Source organism: Erythranthe guttata, chromosome 5 (assembly GCF_056151865.1).
Source record: "Erythranthe guttata isolate IM_541 chromosome 5, IM_541, whole genome shotgun sequence".
Taxonomy (NCBI): Eukaryota; Viridiplantae; Streptophyta; class Magnoliopsida; order Lamiales; family Phrymaceae; genus Erythranthe; species Erythranthe guttata.
The window spans coordinates 15,512,908-15,538,416 of record NC_142537.1 but is presented as its reverse complement, the minus strand read 5'-3'; the positions used below and the strand labels follow the sequence as shown (position 1 = coordinate 15,538,416).

At 33.1% G+C, this 25,509-nt stretch overlaps 5 protein-coding genes and 1 non-coding gene across 6 annotated transcripts; 3 read left to right on the top strand and 3 right to left on the bottom strand.

Moving 5' to 3' along the window:
- The first annotated feature begins 1,782 nt into the window (after positions 1–1,782).
- LOC148770746 (BON1-associated protein 2-like) lies at positions 1,783–2,283 on the top strand. The gene has a single exon (XM_088818034.1). The coding sequence runs from the start codon at positions 1,783–1,785 to the stop codon at positions 2,281–2,283; it is 501 nt and encodes a 166-aa protein (XP_088674160.1).
- Positions 2,284–3,169: 886 nt separating this feature from the next.
- On the top strand, positions 3,170–5,181 carry LOC148770745 (large ribosomal subunit protein eL24). The gene is made up of 5 exons (XM_088817761.1): positions 3,170–3,312; positions 3,678–3,753; positions 3,842–3,943; positions 4,627–4,775; positions 4,874–5,181. The coding sequence occupies exons 1-5, from the start codon at positions 3,302–3,304 to the stop codon at positions 5,022–5,024; spliced, it is 489 nt and encodes a 162-aa protein (XP_088673887.1). The 5' UTR covers positions 3,170–3,301; the 3' UTR covers positions 5,025–5,181.
- Positions 5,182–7,508: 2,327 nt separating this feature from the next.
- On the top strand, positions 7,509–10,410 carry LOC105966369 (RHOMBOID-like protein 2). Its single transcript, XM_012990927.2, has 5 exons — positions 7,509–8,066; positions 9,034–9,197; positions 9,298–9,461; positions 9,553–9,803; positions 10,088–10,410. Exons 1-5 carry the CDS (start codon positions 7,747–7,749, stop codon positions 10,197–10,199), a joined length of 1,011 nt encoding a protein of 336 aa, XP_012846381.2. The 5' UTR covers positions 7,509–7,746; the 3' UTR covers positions 10,200–10,410.
- A 61-nt stretch (positions 10,411–10,471) lies between these two features.
- Positions 10,472–13,806, bottom strand: LOC105966368 (hypothetical protein). The gene is made up of 4 exons (XM_012990926.2): positions 13,246–13,806; positions 11,555–11,755; positions 11,348–11,425; positions 10,472–11,253 (listed from the first exon to the last, which is right to left on the bottom strand). Exons 1-4 carry the CDS (start codon positions 13,681–13,683, stop codon positions 10,630–10,632), a joined length of 1,341 nt encoding a protein of 446 aa, XP_012846380.2. The 5' UTR covers positions 13,684–13,806; the 3' UTR covers positions 10,472–10,629.
- Positions 13,807–19,684: 5,878 nt separating this feature from the next.
- TRNAQ-CUG (transfer RNA glutamine (anticodon CUG)) lies at positions 19,685–19,756 on the bottom strand. Its single transcript has one exon. It is a non-coding gene; the product is annotated as a tRNA-Gln (tRNA).
- A 441-nt stretch (positions 19,757–20,197) lies between these two features.
- Positions 20,198–20,831, bottom strand: LOC105966358 (uncharacterized). The gene is given in 3 exon segments (XM_088818033.1): positions 20,198–20,527; positions 20,612–20,675; positions 20,710–20,831. Coding segments are annotated over 3 exon segments (516 nt in total).
- Positions 20,832–25,509: the final 4,678 nt, after the last annotated feature.

The window sequence follows — 25,509 nt, the reverse complement described above, 5'->3', positions numbered from 1 at the left end:
AAATCTCATATATACTCCAATTCCGATTTTGAAAAATGAACTTTTCGGTATTCGGGGTGAAAAATAACTTTTCATAATCGAAAATATTTGAATTGAAATTGACGGAATTCAAAAATTCAGTTTCAATTTATACCCCTAAATGGAAATCTTGTTAAATGCTATTTTCAAATATTTAAATAAACAGACTTTAGGGTAAAGCTGAAATACCAATTTATAAGATACAGATGTTAAACTTTAAATAATGTTTTTTTTCCTCCACTAAGATTTTCTCCAATATGATTTTGTCATTTTTTGTGAGTGAGATGTTAAAAGATACATTTCTTTTTCTATGACATTTAAAAGAGCATTGAGACCTAAATAAAACTAGAATATCAAATTAATATCTCATGATTATATAGTTTATTGTATAACCAACATTAGATCAATATCTCGTGCAATTACTAGTAAACCACAAAAAATATAAATTAAATTAAGCTGATCATATGTGACGGATTTAACTTAAAAAGGTGTTTGCAAATGGTTCAAACAAGTGTCAAATTACATCACACTCTCTCATTATAGACTACTAAAAGTTAATTTAAGAGATGTTACACCCGACAAAATACACTGAATCGAATAATTATGTATTAATGTTCTATACATAATAACATATATTCATGTGTATGGGTGCTTAGTGAAAAGTGATTTGTATACGAATATGAGTGCAAAATTACCCAATGTTTTTCATCAGATGTAACATCTCATAGACCAGCAATTAATAACAGTGCTTCCCGGAAATTCTCATACGGCACCATTTATGCAGGAAATTGGCACTTTTGCCATTAAAGGTTAAAGCATCTCTAACAAATGTTCTAAAATTTACCAGTTTGTTTCCAAATTATACGAATGAACAGTATTTTAACACACCACTTTTTACTATCCACTCCAGTAGTATTTGTTTTTATTTTAACGAAACATTTTTTCGTATAAGAAATCACACAAGTTTTAACATATTCCGAATGTTGCACCCTCTATATATGTGTTTCAAATTAATCTTCATAACAAATAATGCTCTAAAGATTTTTTTTTAATATATTAATAATTAGGGTAAATTACATCTACAACTTATTGAAGTGTGTTAAAATAACTTTAAGGTCTATGTAGTATCAGTAATTACAATCACCCCTTGAAACATTGTTAGAAAGCCTAATGGAAAAATACATTGGATAAGTTATTCCGTTACGGTTCTAACGAACTATTAGTGGCAGCGGTGGAGACAACATAGAACTAGGGTGTGACATGGCTCTCCTAACATTTCTTAAATCCTTATTATTTTATATATGATTTATAAATTTTCGTCTATGGTAGCATTAACGACCCCGCCGAAAACAAATATAATGCATATCGCCAAAACATGAAATCTTGACTCCGATAATTGTTTCAGGGGTGTGGCTGTAATTACCAATACAACAGGGACCTTGAAGTTATTTCAGCATACCTTAGGGGCGTATGTGTAAGTTACCCTATTAAATAATATAAATTTCATAAAGAAACCACCATACAATTTCCTGCAACCTTCTCCTTCATTATATGCCCAGACATATTTGTCAATAAATGCACAATTTCTGTACCTTTTCCAGCTGAAAATTCCATTAATTTAACAATTTTCCACAAGGCAAGAAACCCCCAAGAAATCCCCATCTTCCAACTTTTCCTAAACATAATCTCTTATATATATATTCATCATGTCAAATACATACAAAAAAAAATAAATTAAAATTTGAAAAAAAAAAAAAAAACAAAATGCAGAACAATATCCTCCCTCCAATTATAGAAATCACTATAATATCAGCTCAAAACATCACGAAAAATAAATCGTATTTTACCTTTTCCCGGCGTATCCGGCCTTTCATTATACTCAGCGCCGCCTCCTCCGCCCGAAATAAAAACCTACAAAGATTGTACGAAACGAGAGAGGATGAAAAGGGAGGCGTAAACCCGACATGGGGCGACAAGTTCCGGTTATCGCTTACTCATAATTTTTTCAACCAAAGATATCCGGGGATATACCTTCAGCTCTACACCAAACATCTACTATTGGGTCAAAGTCAACTCGGGTGGTGCATGATCCCAGCGTCCGATATACTTAACCGGTTTAGCCATGTGGGGTCCATGCAGTTCTTGAGTTACCGGTTAAGGTCCGGAGATGGCTCGAGAGGGCAGGGAGTTGTTAATGTTGCTGTACGATTGGAGGGTTCGCTATGTGACGATCACTCGGTGTTTGGAGTTCCGGTGAAATTGTGAATTTTTTTGAGTTTACATCGGAAAGCGTTGTCAATTTGTATATAGTAAGCCGTTGCGAAACACTCGATTTGGGACCGATGCATTTTCGTGTCGTTTCTGATTGATCATCTACGTAAAATGATCATTGTCCAATAGTATTTTTTCGGTAGATTAAAGTGGCGAATACCCCAAATACCAGGGCAGAATCGAGCTACGGTTTGGTTAACTTATATTCGTTAAGTATGGACCTTATAATTCAGAAGTGTAATACAGAGGAAACATAAAATTGCATTCCTAGTCTGGGGGTGTTCACTCTGTCGGTAAACCGACCGAACCGAAAATTCGATTTTGTATTCGGTAATTTTTCACCCATGTGATGTACGGAAGCAATTAAAAAATATTTAAGAGAATAGTCTAACAAAATCTTTGAATAATTAATATATAATATGGTATAATCCAAAAACTTAACAATCAATATTGATCCAATTTGATGTTAAGTACCAAATTAAACAATGTAAACAATGAAAGATAGTATTGAATCACGAAAACTATGAATTAAAACAATCAGATATCGTCTGACCCTAATGTTACAACTATCTCGTCTAGTGCGCTCGATTCCTTGAGATGTAACTTAATTATCAAAGTGGTGTTGTATAGTGCATCAGCATGAATCCACATCGTCTATAACTCATCTAATACGTTGCGAGTAACCTGCACATTTTCTAATGTTCGTATGCAATCAGTGATACACATAAAACGTCGAGTTCCAAACATTTTTTTTCAATTCCAAATCCGATTCTTTTATTTTCCCAATTTTCTTAGAACATAATTGAAATTAACAATCACTCCCAAAAATAATTTTAAAATAAAAAATCGATTTTCAACCCTAGTAATAAGCAATTTGAGTCAAGGCCCAAATGGAAAATGGGCCTTAGAAAGCCCTAAGCCCAGTTTAAATGCTTCACCGGGATTCATTTTCGGTTTCGGCAACTCCAGAAATCAACCAAGTGCGGCGTCGTGTTCACAAACATTTGCAGCAATGGTTCTCAAGTAATCTCTCTCTCTCTCTCTCTCTCTCTCTCTCTCTCTCTCTCTCTCTCTCTCTACGCCTGTTGTGCTTATTTTGTTTCGTTTTTTCTGATAAATAGACATCAATTTTGCTACTGTTTTAATTTTTCATGAATTGTAATCTATGTTTATTTGATGCCTGAAATGCATTTTCAATCGAACATGATTTTATAATAATTTGGTTTCGGCTGAATATTTCAATTTAACCTAATTTAACCTAATAAAAATTTCAACTTTTTATGTAGCAAATGCAATTTATTGATTAAATCTCAATTAGTTCAGATTGAATCAATAAGTATTCAAAAGAAATGTTTTTTAATTGATTTATTGATTTTTTGAATTATCAGGACCGAGCTTTGCCGTTTTAGCGGACACAAGATCTACCCAGGAAGGGGGATTAGGTTTATTCGCTCAGATTCCCAGGTCAGAATTTCAATGTGCTTGCATTTGCATTTTCTTCCGAAATATTTATCGGCTCGTAATTTTTTTTTTATTTTATCTTCTGTTTTAGGTATTCCTCTTCGTTAACTCGAAATGCAAGAGGTACTTCCACAACCGTCTGAGGCCCGCCAAGCTTACCTGGACTACAATGTACCGTAAACAACACAAGAAGGTAAACCACGCACGCTTGAATATATATACCTATTTATCGAAAACCGAAGACGAAAAATCAAATACATTGTTTAATTAGAAGCATCGTAAATAAATCACTTAGATTGTGAAATTGCAGTACAATTCCGATTCATATGGTTAGCGATTTACACCCTTTTCCTCATTCGGCTTTGTGATTCTGAGTCAGCTTGCAATGTCTCTGAAAATCGGAAATGGGAAATAAACGAATATCGTAATTAATTAATTCACCAATATAATTAAATTAGAAGAAAAAAGCAGGGTTAAAGCAAGAACCTTTTGCTCTCCAATTTTTCCCAGAGATTCTACAGCTATCAATCTTTCATTAATGACTACAGAGAACTGGAAAATCCATCTCCAATGTTATTAATCATCATAAGCGGGAACAGACGACATTAAAATCTGCTAAAACCAGTGCATAACTGATTGTATATATATATGTTGATGCATGATTTCTTACATCAGCATCTGTAAGTACCCATTAAATCCATCATCGTCTAGGAAAAACTGCCTTGCGTCTCATCGGTCTTATATATTGTTAGAGTTATTTGTAAATATCCAATATATTGTGTGTGTGTATCTATATATATATATATATATATATATATATATATATATATCTTGTATGTATTTGTTGTATCTAAATGGTTTCTTCAATTGTTACAGGATGCTGCAGCTGAAGCAGTGAAGAAGAGGCGTCGTGCGACAAAGAAGCCCTATTCTAGGTCAATTGTCGGTGCCACTTTGGAAGTCATCCAGAAGAGAAGGGCCGAAAAGCCGGAGGTGCGTGATGCTGCACGTGAAGCTGCCTTGCGGTATGTTATTAATAAATAAATAATTGTGATTTGAGCTGTTGTTTCTTTTTCCGGGGAGTTAGAAGTGATGTGCATTATTAATGATTCTTGAATTGCAGTGAAATAAAGGAGAGGATCAAGAAGACTAAGGATGAGAAGAAGGCGAAGAAGGCCGAGACAGTTTCGAAGCAGAAGAGTACTAAGAGCAACGTGACGAAGGGTGCGGGACCTAAGGGTCCTAAGCTCGGAGGTGGTGGTGGAAAGCGTTGATTTTTGCGTAATTTTAATTTTAGTTGTTGCTGCTAACTTCTATATGATGAAGCATACTCTTTTTGGGATTATATGCAGTTGTTCTTTGTTTTCCTGAGCATTTTTAGTTTGTAAGGTTTAGACTCTATTTTCGTTAGAAAAAACACATTTTATCTTTCGTCGTTTATGTTGCTTCTAAGTGTGGTGTTTGCAAAAGCATATTTAAAAGTAGAAGTTAGTAATTGTGAGTTAAGATGGAATTAAGTGATTATTTTTAAAAGTTAGGGATGTTTGTAAATTAATTGGAAAATAAACTAAATTAGAAAAAGCTGATACATGGTTCATTTTAAAATTATAGCTTAAATCAGCTTATTAACTTATTTTCAGAGAAGCAAAAGTAAAAGCTTGTTTTGTAAATACCTTAAAAATGATCATGTACAGGAAAAATATTTATAATCTATTTCTAAAAGCGTTTGCAAGCACCACCTAAGTCTTTGTTTTGCTCTAAAGGTTACGTTGGACTACTATTGTTCTACGTATTTTGTCCACTCCGTCCCATGTTCGTTAGCATTGATAGGAACAGAATACACGGGTTTGTTTCACTCAACACCTCGAAGTTATAACTCGATGCAAAATGAGTAATTATCCTTAAGAATCAAATGAAAATATTTTGTTTGACCCTTTGAAATTGTCTTAATTCCACTTTGCATCTTTAACATTTTACATTCGATAACACATGGCAAAAGTTAATAACACTTTGCACTTTTAAAATACAATACTCATTATAAGACGGTCAATATTGATTTTTTTAAATAATGAAAGCAATTTCATCTTTTGAGAGCTTTTTTTTAGATTTCAGAAGACATTTTTTTTTTCATCTTTTTGTTTTAACATTATTAATTCAATTACAAGTATTAAACTATCAATTATCACAACATTAAATGATCAAAATTATTTTAAAATATATTTTCTAAAATCAATACACATTTACTGGTATTCCTAAGACTCGTACAAAGTGAAAAAAGACGGTAAATTAGAAACGGAGAAAATATTTGATGATAATAATAAGGTAAGGTGGAGCATTTTGAAGGCAATAGCACACCTGAATTCCGTGTCCTTGCCGTCTGATACCCGCGTTTTTCGCAAAATCCATTTTCCTTTTTTTAAATTATTAAAAAAATAATATATATATATATATATATATATATATATATATATATATATATATAATAAAAGCTGGCACATTGAATTCAGCTAGCTGTCAAGCCCATTGGCAATTCAATTCTTCTCACTTTATTTAATTACAAGAAATAAATAAACAAATAAATTGTGTTGTGAATATATAGGTCCTAGTGAAGAAGAACAAAAACCTACATTTAATTTAATTTAATTTCATTCCCTTATGTTGTTAAAATAAATAAATAAATTCTACCATGTTTGATACACATCATTATGACGTGGCCCGTGGGCGTTTATCTCATATACAAAAGTAATAAATACTAGAAAATTTAAAGAAACTAATGGCATTTTTGTAATTTTAACCACAAGAGGTTTTTTTTCAATTTTTTTTTATTATCTTCAATTTATCGATTAAAATATCTTATAATAAGAAATCAATTTTATCATTTAAATCATTTTTTATGTGAATTACAATGCCTCAAAGCCTGCATTTGCCGCTCTTGAATTGGCATTTTTTTTAGTTTGATTTGAAATAATAGTCTTTAAGTTTGGACTACGGATGGTCAATAAGTCAAACGTATTACTTTCAAGCAATACTTGCCATTAGTTAATTATTTTAGTCAAAATAATATTTTTTTTAATGACTACCAAATGATTATGAATTTATGATTGAGAATATTATATGGATATAACTTCATTTGGGATTTTATTATAATTTATAATATATGGTCTCATTGTTACGTATTATATATAAATATATTCATACAATGACATATTAAATGGATTGATTAATGTCTAAGGAAATCTCACATTGTCACATGTACCTAAATCTTATATTTGAATATTGAGTAGTTTATTTGAAGCTCATAATATTAAATTTTTAATCTAACTAAGTTGAAATGATATTATTATTTTTTTGGCAAATTATCTCTAAGGTATGCTTAAATTATTAAATAAACTTTTATGTCTGGATAATTATAATCACGAATTGTCTTATACGTCAACTCTTAAGGTGTAAAATTTACCTAATGGATTTTTTTGCAAGACAATACATAGTTGATGGTTATTTATAATTATCCAAATATAAGAGTTTTATTTTCGTAATTTGAGTTTACCTAAAGGTGACCGTATTTTGCCCTTAAAATTTTCTATATATATAAAAAAGATATGTATTATTAAAGTAAAAATGGATAATCACACTTTTAGTCCCTATACTATACACCAAAATCAATTTTAATCCTTGTACTTTTTTGGTTAAAGAAAATTCAAAAAAATGGCGTTTAGAAATTGGAATATGAAAAGACGGAGGAAAGTTACATTTTGGCTGAATAAATAATCAAATCATAAATTCAAAGCAATCTACAGATAAATCCCCACTCTCCCTAAATCTCTCCCCATCTCTTTCTCTCTCTCTCTCTCTCTCTCTCTCTACCCCAATTCTTGAATTCTCCTCAACCCCACCCTTCTCTCTCTCTCTCTCTCTCTCTCTCTCTCACACACACACACACACACACACACTGACGTATACATACACACAGTGTGTAAAGAAAGAAAGAAAGAAAGAATGATGGGAAATGGAGATCCGGAGAGGGGAACGAAGAACAGAAGCAACCACAGCTACCCACAGACTAATTACTACGCCGGCGGCGGCGGCGGAGGAGGAGCATACCACATGGAATATTCGGAGAGTCAGTGGACATCGTGGCTTGTGCCGATGATAGTTGTGGCAAACGTTGGCATGTTTGCGGCGATCATGTTCGTCAACAATTGCCCGAAGAATCACAATAACGGATTTCAAGGCGGCGATTGCGTCGCCAAGTTTCTCGGCCGCCTCTCTTTTCAGCCCCTCAAACAAAACCCCCTCTTCGGCCCCTCTTCCTCAACGTAATTTTCTTTTCTTTTTTTTTTTGAATTTTTTTTCGTCATTTGCTGATTTTCTTGATTTTTTTCTTCCAATTTTTAGGGATTCTTGTGCACTTGTTTCTTTGGGTTAACCTGATTGATTTTTCTATTTATTATTATTATTATCATTTTTTAATAGTTGTTGGGGTTAATTTGTTGTATAAGAATGGTTGACTTTTTTTGGGGATATGCAGTTTCTTACATTCTTATAAGACCTCGTTTGGTTGGGGAGATTAGCCATGATTAACTAAATAATAGGAATTTGTTTGATGTTTGGTATCCCTAATAACTTGCCGGGTCGACTCACAAATATTATGTTAACATGGCTTATCTTGCCTTCTAGCCATGTCTTTTTTATTGGATCATCGAAGGTCAAATGATATAGTTGGATTTCATTAGATTGTTTAATCTTATTTTGGCAACCAAACGAGGCCTTAATTTACTTAACAGTTTAAGTCCACAATTGTCTCCCTCTTATTTTGTTGTAGAGTGTGTCAACTAGATATAACATGAGGTGTTTGAACTTTTATTATCCCTCGACGTTGCTTTTCGTTTTTCGTTTATTTTTTGGTGAAAGTCTCGACATAATAATATGTTTTCTATCTTGGGTTGTGCAATTAATTGATAGAATTTCGAGTTCTGTTTTAGCGGCATCCTCTATTAGCCATTCGAATGTCGTATGATAATGTAAGAAAAGAAACATTAAATACGCTCGAGACTCGTATAATGTAGACAACAAATTCCTTTTCAAAAAAACATTAGTTTTTCATGAGCATTTATTCGGTTTCTTGAAAAAAAAATGGCACCTTTATCGAAAAGGAAATGTCTAAGTTTCTTGAATGGTTGTTAAGTATACTTTTTTCGTGCCCGTCGCAAAAAATGGAATCAAGATTGTCATCTTCGTACCGGAAAATAAATAAATTAATTAATTATATATATGCTCGTGCAGATTGGAAAAACTGGGAGCGCTCGAATGGGACAAAATAGTTCACGGAAATCAAGCGTGGAGGCTTATTACTTGTATATGGCTGCATGCCGGTGTCGTACATTTACTTGCAAACATGCTGAGTTTGGTCTTTATCGGAATTCGCCTAGAGCAGCAATTTGGATTTGGTAATTTACCGTTTTTTTTTTTTTTTTTTTTTTTTTTAATTATTATTTATAACCTTCGAACATTTAATATATTATTATTCTGAAACGTGTGTTTGTGCAGTGCGTATAGGGGCAATTTATCTAGTATCGGGTATCGGAGGGAGCGTACTCTCGTCCCTTTTTATACACAGGAATATCTCCGTTGGAGCTTCGGGTGCTTTATTCGGACTTCTCGGAGCAATGTTATCCGAGTTATTTACTAATTGGACCATTTATACCAACAAGGTTAATTCAAATTTGAAATTTCCAAAAAAAAAAAGATTTATTTTTTAGTCTCGTTTTTACTAACTAAGATCTTCGTGTATAATAATAATAGGCTGCGGCTCTTTTTACGCTGATTGTGATAATCGCAATAAACTTGGCCGTTGGAATTCTTCCGCATGTCGATAACTTTGCACATATTGGAGGGTTTATGAGTGGCTTCCTCCTCGGATTTATACTTTTGGTCCGACCCCAATTCGGTTGGCTGGAGAATCGCCACCTGGCAGCTCATAATAGGATGAAGTCCAAGTACACGGCTTACCAATATGTTTTCTTGGTTGTGGCTATTGTTCTTCTTATTGTCGGGTAAGCTTTCTTTTTATCTATCGTTTAATCTCGCACTATGTACCTCGTATATCGTATCGATTATGCAATTCAGATATATAATATACGTCTTACTTAAAAAAAAATAGTCTTTGGCTAGGGTTGAATCATGTTACGTTCGGTGAGTAAAGACATAATTTTTCACACACACCAACATGGATGTGTGTGTTTTTATCACATTTATGAGTTTTAACTTGTTTCTTGATTTATTATTAATAAAAAAAAAAACTGATTTTTTTTACTCTTATGCCCTCGAAATTATGTAGATTCACGGTGGGATTGGTAATGCTGTTTAAGGGAGAAAACGGGAACGATAAATGTAGCTGGTGCCATTATCTGAGCTGCGTGCCTACATCGAGATGGAGCTGTAATAACTGATTTCGATTTCGCATCAGTTTATATCTTTTTTTTTTTTTTTTTTTTTTTTCTCTCGCACCGTCGAATATCAACAGTTCATATATTTTTTTCGAGGTACAAAATTTATTGTAGTATATATGCTTCATTGTGTACATGCATAGTAATTGACATCGATAAGTTCTGTCGATTTTCTTTGTATTGAACATATATATAGAGAATTCTTTTTTTATGACAAGGTGTGTAATTTTCTTTTGAATCGCCACTTATACAAACGTACCGTATAAGAAGAGCCATTGTTAATTTTCTTGAATAGCAGCATTTAATTGCGGGCTTCGATTTTTTATTACGCCCGTCTGAATTAGCATCTAATCCAGGAAGTTTATATGATTAGACCAACTTTGATCTACATCATATAATCACTAAAAAAAAAATTAAATTAAATTAAGTTACACTAATATCTCACCCAAAGACCACCACTGAAACTCGAAACATCTCTAGTAACGGGCATTCCGTGCTTGTCCAAATGGCCCGAGCCCGGATAAGCTTTGTTAGCTCTCTTCTCGCCGCCACCGCCACCGCCATAGTCGCCAGACACGTGGACAGAATATCTACTCGTGGAGCTCGATCTCTCGTACTGCTGATCGGGCCTTTGTTTAGGAGCGCTCGTAGACCGGGCCTTGGCTTTCGAAGATTCCGTATAAGCCATATAATTAGGGTTTTCAGAGTAACCGCTAAGACAGCTGACCGAGCCTTCACTCTTGGTAGGTGTGAAAAGAGCTGTTTTGGAGCTGGGCGAGGCGGAGTAAACAAACGGGCAGTTATCGGAAGTTAGGGCATGGCTGCTGCTGCTGATGTCATCTGCTGCGTCGTCTTGTTCGAATTTCAGGCGGCTTAATGATCGGACCTCGTTGGACGACGAGGGGCTGATTGGTAATTTCGGGTGGCGAGAGTGGGAGATCCTGCTGTTCTTGATTTTGGGTGTGGGGTTTGGTTTGAAACTGCTGTCTACTTCGAGAATCTTGTCGCTTCTTTCGTCTTCGTCCCATGATCTTTCGCATGATCTCGAGCCATTTTTCTGCATTTATTAGCACGGATTTGTGTGTTCATATTTGAGAGAGAGAGAGAGAGAGAGAGAGAGAGAGAGAGAGAGAGAGAGAGAGAGAGAGAACCTTGAGCATCATCGGTTGTTCGTGCTTTGTGATACCTGCCCGTATTCTCTGCTCGAATTTCTCCCAACTCGACAGTGCCTACAAGTTCAAACATACGAGAGATTTTCAAAATACTTGTTTTTTTAATAAAAAAATCAAATTCGAACCAAAGATCTCTACTCTAATAGTGGAGACTCATAATGAGAAAAAAAATGGTGCATTACTTACTGAATGGCTGAAGTGAGATGAATTGGCGGTCGAATGTCGGGCTTCATTAATCGGAACTCGGCCGGCCCGAGCCCTTGCTTGGACCCGCACAATAGCATGCATCCGTCGTAGATCATCTGCAGCTTTCTTCCTCGAAATGTGACCTCTCACCATTGCTTGTATTTTCACCAACGCTTTCAGCGCCCGTAAAGCTCTTCTTGCCTTTTTTTTTTTTTTTTTTTTTCCAATTGAAATATCAGTGAATAACAAGGAAAAATAAGAGATCATATATTTTTACTATTAAAATAAAATAAAATAACATAATTAATAAATCAAAAAAGATTTCAAACTTTTTAGAAATATTGTAAAAAGACAAGACAGTGATGCAATAAAGTGGAGAAAAAAGTAAGCAAGAAGTTCAGAACAAGTATCTAAAAAGATAAGAATTAAACCAAAAAAGGAGACAAGTAACTTTCAAGAATTAGTCCTTGCCCACAAGGTACCAAATTAGCACTATCATATACAACTAACATAATTAATGATGATAATTAGTTCACTAATTATGCTAATAAGAAGACAATCAAGAATCAATTTTTATTATTATTATTTTTTTTAATTTTATTTATTTATTGATGATGGAAGAATGAATTAGCAATAGACCCACAAACTAACTACTCTCTGTCTGGCAAATGTGAACAAAAAAAGTCAAAAAGCTATTTGTAACTTAAACTACTCCAATGAACTTTTTGGCTAAATTTTCGACAAAAAACATTTGGGCAGCAAAATGAAATAGAAGTATATTTGATATCAAATCTACTATTTGCTAGATTTCCTTGGTCCACCCCTCCCACCCCCACTCAAGGTAATGTAACACATTTTATTATCTATACCTACATGCACACACATATATATAGATATTAGATACAGATGTACGTGTGTATGTAAATGTGAAATATAAATAAATATTATGATAAATTAGGATTAGCAATGAGTTAAGGCCAAATTACGAAAAATTCCCTTGTGTTTGGGTAATTACAACCACCTCCCTCAGCTATGAAACGTCCACTTTTGCAGTGTCAAATTTAGTGAAATCTTCTAAATTATGTCGAATATTCTCCAGTTTGTACCCGTTTTATCCTATTCGAGCTCTATATTTTGAAACAAGATGATTATAAGATATGTTTGTCTCTTGACTTGTAAATATCATATTGTGGCGCACAAAAACAACATTTTTTTCTTCACAAAATGAGTACAAATTAAAGAAAATTTCACAGAATTTAAAAGATTATGTTGAATTTGACACTATAAAGATGGACGTGTAAAAAGATTCATATTTGAGGGATAATTGTAATTAGCCAAACAAGAGGGGTTTTTTCGTAATTCAACCCTTATTCAGGGGTGGTGGCCGTAATTTACACTAAATATTAATATATAAGAATAATATATCCGAGAATTGCTCTTTTTTTTACAACAACTCGAGATACCAAAATAACTCCGGCGGTGTAAATCCCAAAGCTTCTGCACAATAAAACTTGGTAATGAAAGAGGAGTACGGCGTCGTTTTAAACCAAATCTCCATGAAATACGGTATATATTTACCGATCCTCCCCCAAGAAAAAAAAATAACATCAAAAAATAATTTAATTTGTTTTTTTAATTATTAAAGTTTAACATGAACACACACACACACACACACACACGCAGAGACTTACAAGATAAGCACGGAAATGAGATTGAATCGCAACGGCTGCCCGCTCCTCCCGGCTCCAGCCGTAACCCGGCCCATTTCGACCGCCGGCGGAGGAGTAGGAGTCGACGGAACCGCCACCGTTTCCCGCCGCGGAAGTGCTGCTACTCCCCAACCTGCAGCTCGTCAGCTGAACCACCGCCGCGGCCGCCTGGGCCGCCTTTACGGCAGCCTCCGCGGCGGCGGCGGTGGCAGCCGCGACGGCGATGGCTTGCCTGCTAGCGTCGTTGCCGTCGTAGCCACCACCACCGCCGTGTTGGGATCTCCGGCGGCGATCCCTTTCCTTCCGACACATGACGAAGCTCCATCTCTTCTTGCCCGGCGGTCTCGGACCCGGACTAGGGTTCGGGTCGGGGTTTTTGCCCCCCAACAGAGCTCTGATCCATTTGCAAGCTTTGCCCATTTTTCTGTTAGAGATGATTATGGGTTGAAGAACACTACATTTTAGAGAGAGAAAGGAGAGAGAGAGAGAGGAGAGAGAGTCAAAAGGGAAATATGCTACTACTTCTTCTACTGAACTTGGGATTAGCAAACATATATAATATATATTATAATAATTAATAAATACTAAGGAATAATGAGGTGGCATTAAATAGCACCATTTATTTATACAAAAATACCTATTATAGATTCTACTCCTAATTTACAATTGCTATTATTACTATTTACTATTGTTGTTGTTGTTGTTGTTTTTAATATTAGTACAAATTTACACTTATTATTTTCAGAATAATTAATTACTGTTGTTCTAATACTAGTATTGAGATTTATTTTCCTCTCTTTAATGAATGATAATGATAACTAGTTACTCCATATATTCCACATTATATGTTACTTTTGAGATTTTTTTTCTCTATATTATCTGTTATTTTAATTTTTCAATAGTACATTAATTATTTAATTTTCAGTTTATACATTTATGAACTCTTTCTAATACTTTTTTTAATTAATTTATCTCTCTTATTAATTATAAGATAATGTTATTTTAGCCTAAAAACATTCATTTCCTAAAATCAAGACACATTTATTATTAGGGTCTATTAGATATAACCCCCTTAAACATTCAAATAATAGGGGTAGATCCAAATTTAAATTTGTCATTTTGATAAAAACCCAAACTTTTCTAAATTACATAATTACCCTCAATCAAATCCCACAAATCCCGTTACTTTACCTTTTGAAATAATATCAAATCCCTCTCTATTTTCCCGTTAAAACACTATCCCCACAAAACCACTATCAAAATCTGCAAAACGTCCCATAGAAAACCAGAAATTTATACACCGGCGATTGACGATTTTCTGCACTCCGAAATCCCTCCCTATTTTCCCGCCGGGCTCGCCGCTTCCACCTCCGACCGCCGCCACCTCCGTCACCGTTGTCGCCGGTGGCCAACGACGATAACAACGATATTGGCCATAAGCAACACCTCCACCATCGCCTAGTCCTCCACCACCACCACATCCGACCACCTCCACCTCCAAGACCGCCAAAAACGACCAAGACCTCCGCCGCTCCCGCATCCAAGGTCGTAACAATCAATTTAGGAGTGATATCGTCTTTCGCCGCCGTCGCCGTCGTCGTCACTGCTCCAATCTAGGGTTACTCAAATCTAGGATTACTCAAATCTAGGGTTTTGATAATTTTTCGGCCCATAGTTGATTAACGAGATGCATAGTCGAATTACATCTGTATTAATATACTATCCCATATCATTTAATAGACTATCCCACTAGTATAATTTTACTATGGATCTCGTTAATCGACTATGGGCCGAAGAATCATCAAAACCCTAGATTTGAGAAGTGACGGCGGCGGATTTGTGTTTTAAAATTAATAGACTATCTCATATCTTTTAATAGACTATCCCATGTATCTAATTCGACTATGGGTTTAGTTAATTGACTATTGGAAAAATAATAATATATATGGAAACTGAATAATATGTTTGTTTGAAATACTAATCAATTAGGGTAATTTTCCTTATTATATGAAAACGATTAGGGTAAATAATAATATATATGAAAAAATAATAATATATATGGAAACTGAATAATATGTTTGTTTGAAATACTAATCAATTAGGGTAATTTTCCTTATATCGTGTAATAGACTATCTTATTGATCTAATTCGACTATGGATCTCGTTAATCGACTATAGATCCCGTATTATTCAACCACATAGTATATTAATAATTTCAATATAGTACATTAATCTGCTATGATAGTATATTACGGTTATAGTAGTGATATGAAATTGTGTTACAAACAATATACCACTGAAATGACAAGAACATTGAGAACAACAACAACGTAAAGTATTCCAACATAACCAATAAAATAGAACATTAATAATCTCATAATTTCAATCTAGGGTTTTGATAAAATACATAAAACACATCATAACACAATCAAACCAATATGTCGAGTTAAAAAACTCTAGTACATTAATAATATCATAATAGTATAATAAAATGATAATGGTAGTATCATGCGGTATTCATAATAGTATACTACTGTATTACAACGGTTTAACACTTAACCGAAGTTACCGAGCCAATACATCGTAAACACCTCTTTATAGCAACCAACCCACCAAACCTCAACAAAATCCGTACGAAATTCGCCATCGAAAAAACCTAAAGTCATGAAACAAAATAAAAAATGCAGAATACTAAAAAATGATTAAATAGACTGCAAATACATTTGAATGACAATACATTAATATCATCAAAAATAAACTTAAAATGCAAAATCCATACGCTAAATTAAAAAAGACTACGAACTATATTTTAATGTACTACCCAACACACTTAAATCGACTGTTATAAACAAATAAACCAACTATCGATCGGGATAAAAAACATGAACTCGACCACAGCGGACAATTATTCCGATTATTGCATAAACCAACTACGAAGCTCATATAAAACAACTCTGGTCCGATCTGCGTGAACCATCCTCTTCTAACTCTGTCAATCCTTTTCCAAACAAACATCATCATCTTCTAACGGACAACGATGAACGCTTAAATCCGAACCTATTTCCACGCCGGTGAAAAAACGATGGAAAACGATGAAAAACGATGAAACGCTGGATAAATTCTTCAAAACCGGTTCAAATCCGAACCCGATTGAAAACGATGAAAACGATGGAAAAAGATAAAAAACGATGAAAACGATGAAATCCGAACCTATCTTCAAATCCGATGGAAAACGATGAAACGCTGGATAAATTCTTCAAAACCGGTTGTACAAGATTTGATAGAAACCGCCAATATACTCACGTAATTTTATTCCGTGATTTTAGGCAACATATCAGCAATCTCATATCACGTAGTTAAGAAAGTAAATACCGTTCAAAAATAAAACAAAATAAAAAAGGGGTATTAAAGGAAAATTACATAATATATTTTGCCAAGTTGGCAAATTTGGGTGTATCTCAAAAAGGGAAAAATTAATTGGATCTACCTCATTAGAAAATATGAACAAGGGGGTTATCCCTAATAAACCCTTATTAAAATCCTTAATCCATGTACAAAGCTAAAAACAACTATTAAAAGGGAACGGAGGGAGTATTTAATTACCGTTATTGTTTTATCCTAGTAGACATAATCATCATGTTTATTTTCACGAACAGGGGTGAAAGTTCGAACGGATTTCCGAATTCCGCCGGTTCTAATTCGAAAAATTCCGATTTTGGAACAGCTTTTTCATTCCAATTCTCAAAATTTCGATTCTGATATTCATCGATTTTTTTTTTTGAATGAAATTGGAATTATATAAAAACTATTTGAAATTTTTTATTCTCGATCCAATTTAACTTCCGAAATTAAATCCGAAATTTTTGATTTCGATTTAAGCAAAAATAAAGGAGGATGAGTCTACAATTGGCAAAGCACAAAAACAATAAATGAGAATAGCATTTTTGGTGGGGGGGGGGGGGGGGGGGGCAACCCCTTTCCATTTAACGGAATGTGCCCAACTACCTAAACATGCGCAGCCAAAATAAATAGAGTTCCTAGACCAAAAAATAAATTTCCATTTAGACCCCAAAACTTACGGATTTCATCAACAAGGACTTCAAAAATGATTTTTGTTGCAAGAGCATCCATATAAAAGTGCAATTTGGTAGATGAGATATATAGAATAACAGCCTCCTCAACAGATTGATCTTTTTAGTTTTGAGAATTTCAGACCAAATTCAAGATGCAACCAACATTTTGTTTGAAGAAGTGGCAAGGTTCTAGGGAAATTAAATGCTACCGGTATTTGTTAAAAGTAGATAAGATTAAACAGTGACATTCACTAAGCACACACGCATTCGTGTATGTAATTATGTGTAGATCTACGGCCAATTATCAACTGATGTAGATAACTTGATGTAGTATCTAATTTTCCTAAGGTTCTAGATTAATTTAGACAGTAAAGGCATGATTGTGGTATGTTATTCTTCTAAAACGAAGCCCTTTCAAAGATTTAGGCTACCATATTGAGTTTCACATTTGAGAGAGATCGCGTTCTCATGTAGGGATCCCAAAAATCAACGGCGGAGATCTGAAGCTTCTTCTCCTAATCTACCATCACGGTTGAGTGGAGGTGGAAGGGCGGCGGGGCAACGGATGAGGAGAACATGCGTGTGAGAGATTAGGTTTGGTGGTGGAAAGAAAAAAAAAAAAAAAAACTTTAAGGGGTATGTCATTATATTAAAACTAATATTTATCCTGGATTAGTGTTAGAGAAATAACCCTCTTCTTTACATTTTTTTCGATTTTGCTAAGTAATAGAAATAAGAAAGCGGCTTTAGTTCAGTTCGGTAGAACGCGGGGCCTTCAAAACCCGATGTCATGGGTTCAAATTCTATATAGAGTGAAGTTAACTAATGGTGAGTCAGCTAACTAGTTTCTGACGATCTACAATAGGAAAAAAGGAAAAGAAAAAATAGGATGTCAAGTGTCAACTAATGTTGAAATTAACTAATACTGAGTCAGCCTAAACGTGTATTCTCACAATTTGTCACCCGTGCTACAATATTTTCCAAATGACGGGGTGTGGCCATAAATGTAAATAAGGTTTTGAATTCTCCATTATTGTTATCATTAATTGATATATATATATATATATATATATATATATATATATATATATATATATATATATATATATATATATATATATATATATATATTATAAAAGGGTAAATTACAACCACACCTGAGGTCGGTTAATTTACGAAAATTCCCTTCATGTTTGGGGTAATTACAACCACCCCCTCAACTATAAATTTTCTTACACGTCCACCCTTGCAGTTTCAAATTTAGTGGAATCTTCGAGATTAAATGGAATATTATCAGTTTTGTACCCGTTTTATCGCATTCAAACTCTATATTTTGAAGCCAGATGATCATAATATGTGTTTTTCGGCTTGTATATATCAGATTGTGGTGCATTAGAAACTGTATTTTTACACAAAACGAGTACAAACTATAGCACATTCTACGAAATCTAGATAATTATGTTGAATTTGACACCATAATAGTGAAGATGTAAGAAAAATCATAGTTAAGGAGTAAATGTAATTATCCAAACAAGAGGGTTTTTTTCCATAAATTAACCATATTTCAGGGGTGGTTGTAATTAACCATATGCATATATATATATATATATATATATATATATATATATGTGTGTGTGTCTGTGTGTAGCCGACCGGCAGTGATGTTTTAATGTCTGAGAACTCAGAGAGTTTGAAAAGACAAGAGATGAAGTAGAGAGTGATGTACTACTTTGTCATACATTTCATTTCATTACAAGTTTCCGAAGCCCGCAGCATCACGTGCTTCTTCCATAGTTCGATTCTTTCTGCTACGCCCCGCGCCCTTTTTACCACCATTTGCTTTTATACTTTTGCCGCCAAAATTTTGTATACTCCTCTTTAAAATAATATGGTCTAAAAAAACCAAATCTTGACATCATCAGTATAAACTGGAATGAAATGCTCGTCTAGTTATGGAAATGTACAAGGATGGATACAATCAAACCTGAGGTATGGTCGAATTATGGAAATTTAACGGAATCTTCTAATTATATGGAATATTCTCAATTTTCTAACCATTTTATCATGTTCGAGCTCTATATTTTGAAGCAAGATGATCATATTGACTTGTATATATTAGATTGTGGTGCATCAGAAACTGCATTTTTGCACAAAACGAGTACATTCCACGAAATCTACAAGATTATGTTGAATTTGACACCATAAGGGTGGACGTGTAAGAAAATTCATAGTTGAAGGGGGTAATTGCAATTATCAAAACATGTGGGCTTTTTTCCACAATTTGACCATATCTTAGGGGGTTATTGTAATTTACCCTAAAAGGAAAAAAATATATATATTAAGAGAAAAGGTCCCACCGAGACTTGAACTCGGGTTACTGGATTCAGAGTCCAATGTCCTGACCACTAGACCATGGGACCTTTCACGGAAATTACACCAATACAGTAATATATTTCACGGAAATATATTCGAATATGGAGTTCCGGGTAAAGAAGAATCTTCGTATTTCCAAAACGATGATTTCTCAGAAACAATTTTTGTTTCTCGAATACCGAATTACCTCGGTGCATAATACAAATCATTAGGGAAAATAAAACATTCTAGTTGTATACTATGAGTTGTAATTTGTAAGAGTTTCCAAGTAGTTATACACATTAATGTACATTTAGAAATTTTCCTTTTGTCGCTAAGAGGGTGTTTGGCTAAGCTTATAAGCGTAAAAATATCTTATAAGTTTGGTAATGTTTTTCTAAAATATATTAAAGATTCAAATTATAAGTTGATGGACATTCTATAAGATATTAAAAAAAGACGTAGCAACTTATCAGCTCTTCAAACAGCTTATCAAATGTCAGAACATATCACATATTTAAAATAGATTTAGCCAAACACCCTTTCACAGAGTACGAAATCATTATTTGAAAAGAAACGTTATAGCAAAAACAAAAGTTTAAGTTGTGGTCTCCATCTATAGGAGCAACTTCAGCAGCAGTCGCATAAATCGGATGAATTTCATGACCTTCTTTTGGCTCCACATGAATCCACTTCCGACCAGTCAGTTTGGGACGCTCGAATTTGACGCACCCTTCCTTTAAAGCATAAAGAGTGTGATCTTTTCCGATCTCAATGTAATTTCCTGGATGAAACGTGTCCCCCTTTTGACGTACAATTATATTTCCAGGCACCACTCCCTGCATCACCACCATTCACCGTATAAAAACACCAAATCAAGAAATACCAAAAAAAAAAAATATAAAAAAATTCCATGATCTTACCTCTCCACCGAATACCTTAACACCGAGATTCTTGGGAAGCGAGTCACGCCCGTTTTTTGTGAGCCTCGATTTCAACTAGAAATCATGACAAGAGAAACACCATTGTTCACATTACAAGAAAGAGAAATTCGATACGGGTGGCCGGAGTATAAACGGGTGAATTTGCAACGAGATCCTTAATACTTAGTCTTCTACAAAGAGACACCATGCCGCTCATCATTTTTTTGCTACTATACAACAAAAGAGATCAAACTGGGGTTACATAACATATCATAATTGAATAATTAAATAATTTCATTTCTGTATTATCTAGATTCTAGATGGGTTAAATAAAGTTTACACCCTAATGTATACCTTCTGTAACACTTGCTTTCTAAAGTATTATTTGTAACACTTACCCCTCAATTCAATTTGTATTTTAAATCCTAATACCTTAAAAAAAAATTAAAATAATAACTAAAAGAATAATTAAATTATACAACTAAAAATATCTGTTGAAAAATGCAATATTTAAAAAAAAAAAAAAAGTATTATCTTGTACTGTTGGGTACAAATTTAATAAATAACATCTAACTGTTATCGAACCAATTAATCGAATATATTCATATCGATAAATTTTAAGAAATCAATACGTAAATAATAGTAATCTTAAGTATTTAAATTTATTTTAGTTCATTGATTTTTTAAAATATATTTTCATTCATTGTTATACAATATATATTACTTTTTTTTTTCGTTTTCCTATAATTTAATTTTAGTTACTTTTCAATTTTTATGATCCATAATTATTAGATTTGTTATGTTTATAATGATTTTAAGTTTAAGATATAAAATATTTGATGTTGATGGAGGTAAGTGTTACAAATAATACTTTTAGGGGTAAGTGTTACATATGCTATACTTCATGGCTGCAAAGTGTATTTAGCCCTATCTAGATTAATAATTAAATAATCTTAATACTATATTAACTCGTTGTGCTAGCCTATTTACAAGAAAATCAAGCATATAAATCATTTGATAAGCAGATATTTTATAAATTTTCTATATTATCCCAATTTATGCAATGATTAAGAACATAACTTTCAAATGTTAAAAGATGTTCAAAACTTTGGTATGCTATGATTAAGAACCTGAACCAGGGTTGGGGTCAATTGCAATTTGCAAGAATACAGATCTGATTAGAGTCGGCTTAAGTTTTCATAAGTTTCAACTTAGTCCTCAAATTTTGTAATTTCTGTTAAAATAAAGATATATATTCAAAACTTACACATTAACCCCTAAACTGAAATTTTCTGAACTTTTTTCACTATTGCAAATTTAAAGGTTTTAAGAGGATTGTTGTAATATTTGATATAACATTACTTTTTGATTTATAATATTATTTATAAATTATTATATATCACTTTCAATATTAGTAACTTATTTTAATTTTTAAATTGTGTTCATAGCCACTAAATTCCCCCGACGTTGCATTTTATCTAATCATATTTCATAAAATATGTATTTCATAAAATATGTATAAGATACATACAACTTATAATAATATTAAATATTATAAATACTTGGACAAATGGTAAAGAGGGACATGACAAGAAATTTAAATACACATTGGTTCACACAGAAAACATTTTTTCAACTAAATCCATCCTCATGTCTTTAGTCTAAAATACCTCCATAATGTATTTTTAATCAATTCCATCCATTATACTCTAACTTCCTGAATATTACATATTGACTCAGGATTTAAACAAATGTATCACATCAACCCCCATTTTAATAATTTGTTGATTTTTTTTTTTCAGAAAATAATTTTTTCTGATTTTTTTTTTGGCCAGATTCCGGCGTTGACCGGACGGTTCTCCGGCATTGACTTTTTTTTTTGAAATTTCTTTCTAAAAAAATTTTCCGACCGGTCAATCGCCGTTTACTTTTTTTTTTTTGAATTTTTTTTCTTAAAAAAATTATTTTAATTAATATTACTGTTTTGGCTGCTAAATTACTGTCTCAGACAGTAATATTACTGTTTGGGCAGTAATATTATGAATATTACTTTCCCGAACAGTAATATTACTAATCTTACTGTCCCAAATAGTAATATTATTGCATGAGACAGTAATATTACGATCGAAGACAGTAGTATTACGGTCGAAGACAGCAAAATTGCAGGCCAACACGATAAAATGAATTAATACAGTAAAATTACTGTCTCAGACAGTAATATTACTATCTCAGATAGTTAAATTACTAATATTACTGTCCCAAATAGTAATATTATTGCATGAGACAGTAATATTAAGGTCGGAGACCGACGTATTACGGTCGAAGACAGCAAAATTGCAGGCCAACACGATAAAATTAATTAATATAGTAAAATTACTGTCTCAGACAGTAATATTACTATCTCAGACAGTTAAATTACTGTTGGAGACAGTAAATTAGCAGCCAAGACAGTAATATTAATTAAAATCATTTTTTTTAAGAAAAAAAAAATTCAAAAAAAAAAAGAAAAGGTAAATTAACAGTTAAATTACTGTTGGAGACAGTAATTTTGCAGCCAAGACAGAGAAATATTAATTAAAATAATTGTTTTAAGAAAAAAAAATCAATTAACAGTTAAATAAATGTCTCCAACAGTTAAATTACTGTTGGAGACAGTAATTTAGCGGCCAAGACATAGTATTAGTGAAAATAATTTTTTTTTAAGAAAAAAAAAAAAGGTCAACGCCGGCTGACCAACGGTCTCCGATGGTGGCGGGTCAAAATTGGAGTCGAATTGAAATTATGGTCAAAATTGGTTAATTTGGTGGTTATAAGATTTCTTAATGTGGGGAGAATCTAAGTAATGATCGACCGGAGCTCGAATGTAATATTTGAGAATATAAACGGGAGTTCAATAAATATTTGGTAGTGGAAAATAAATAATTATTTAATGATTAATTAAATGAACTCTTTTAAGAGTTTGGATTTAGTTAATTATTAGGTGCCTGATTTATATTTTCTCCTTTAGTCCCTATTGTAGCCCAATGATTTTTCTAATTAATCGAGAAAATAAAGTTCAACCAATATTATATATTGGAATTAAAATAGCCCAAAATTAAGTCCCCACTGGATTGCAATTTTCGACTATATAGAGTTATAGAAGGAGTGAGATTTGTTTCCATGTAATCCTCTCTATGTGTGACTCTAATTCCTTATGTTATATATAATAGAGATTGGGTTGATGAGAGAACAATAATTCCACACGCCTAATTCAACGTTGGAGATAAATATTTTTCTCTTTTTCTTTTCTCTCTAAGTTTCTCGATTATAGGTTTAGATTTCTTCAAATACAAGTCCACCCTTGTAGAAGAATTATTAATCCTGGATATACAATAGAAGACTATAGGTTTTTTAGAGCAAACTATTATTCCCGAAATTTCTGAGCAGTCCTGCGAAGAAATTCACCATACATCAACCATTTGTCCAATTGGATTGAAATTCATACAGTAGCTTCCTAACCCATAGAAGTATAATTAGTCCGAAGGGTTTCTTAATCAGATCGATCAACCATCACGGAGATATCGGTGAAGGAAGATGGTCGGAAATTTCTGGACAGCAGTTTTTCGAGGATTGAAGGCTTGACGTGGATCCTCGTGCGTGCGCCGGAGATAGAAACGAATCTGCTCGCGAAAACTGTAAGTTGCTAGATTAGATTTATTCCACTTTAAACGAATCTAATCAAAGCATGTTAATAAAATTAAAACCGACTAATCTAGAACATCTTGGGAATTTTCATTGAATACTGGGCTTCACATGTACATCCCAACAAGCGTAAAGTCAAAAGCTATCAAAGCGGTCGAGTGTTGTGACCAAGGCTTTGATGAACCACCACCAACACGACAAAAACCAATTCTAAAAAATGCGAATAAAAGAGGTTAAAGGCCTTTCTAGTATAATCACGACTTTATATGAAACCAAATGAGAATTGATGTGTGTGTGTGTGTGTGTGTGTATATATATATATATATATATATATATATATATATATATATATATATATATATATATATATACTTGGGAGGTGGACGTGCGTTGTACGTCTTGTAGTATATTTATAAGATTTTTTTTATTTAAAAAAAATTGTGTTGTTTTTCGATATATATTCGATAAAATCAATTAAATAGATACTGGAAATATCTAAGTTATTTGAAGTATATTGATATTATTTTTCAATAAAATCTAACATTTTCTAATATTTCAATACATTTAGATTCATACGTTATACTTATATTTTCATTCATGATCTTTTTTATTTTATTTTAATCTTGTTAATTTGATTTTTCCCCCCCAAAACTCTTAATGTGCTCATGGTCATCGTTAAAAGATGTTATTTTATTCGTTTCAATCAATAGCATGTTATATTTTTATTCATAAGTGAAAATAGGAAAATAGATTTTCAAAATTATTTTGGTTATAGATTATGGACATGTAAATGATGTTTTCGATGAGGGCCGGGGATTATTAGAAATGTTTATTGAAGTTAAGGCAACTTTGAATCCTAAAGAGTTGCGTAGCAAAGATGAGTGAGTTAAATATGATGAATGCTACAAATTTTCAAAATGTAAGAAGAAAAAGAGATCTATCAAGTAGAAATGCGGTTCTGAGTTCTTAAGGGAAAGAAGGGCAACGTATAGAGAGATCCATGGTCTAAGGAAATATAGAGAGAGATTCAGTCAATTTATCATAATCTATCGAATGAGTTAAATAGTACAAAAAAAATGAGATTATGTTTGATACTTAAACATGTCTTCCATCATTTAGACCAAATAGTGGAATTGATATATTTCTTTTTCGTAAAGTTACATATCCACTAATACATTCTACGCCTTGATATTCATGTGTGTTCGAATTGTAATAAC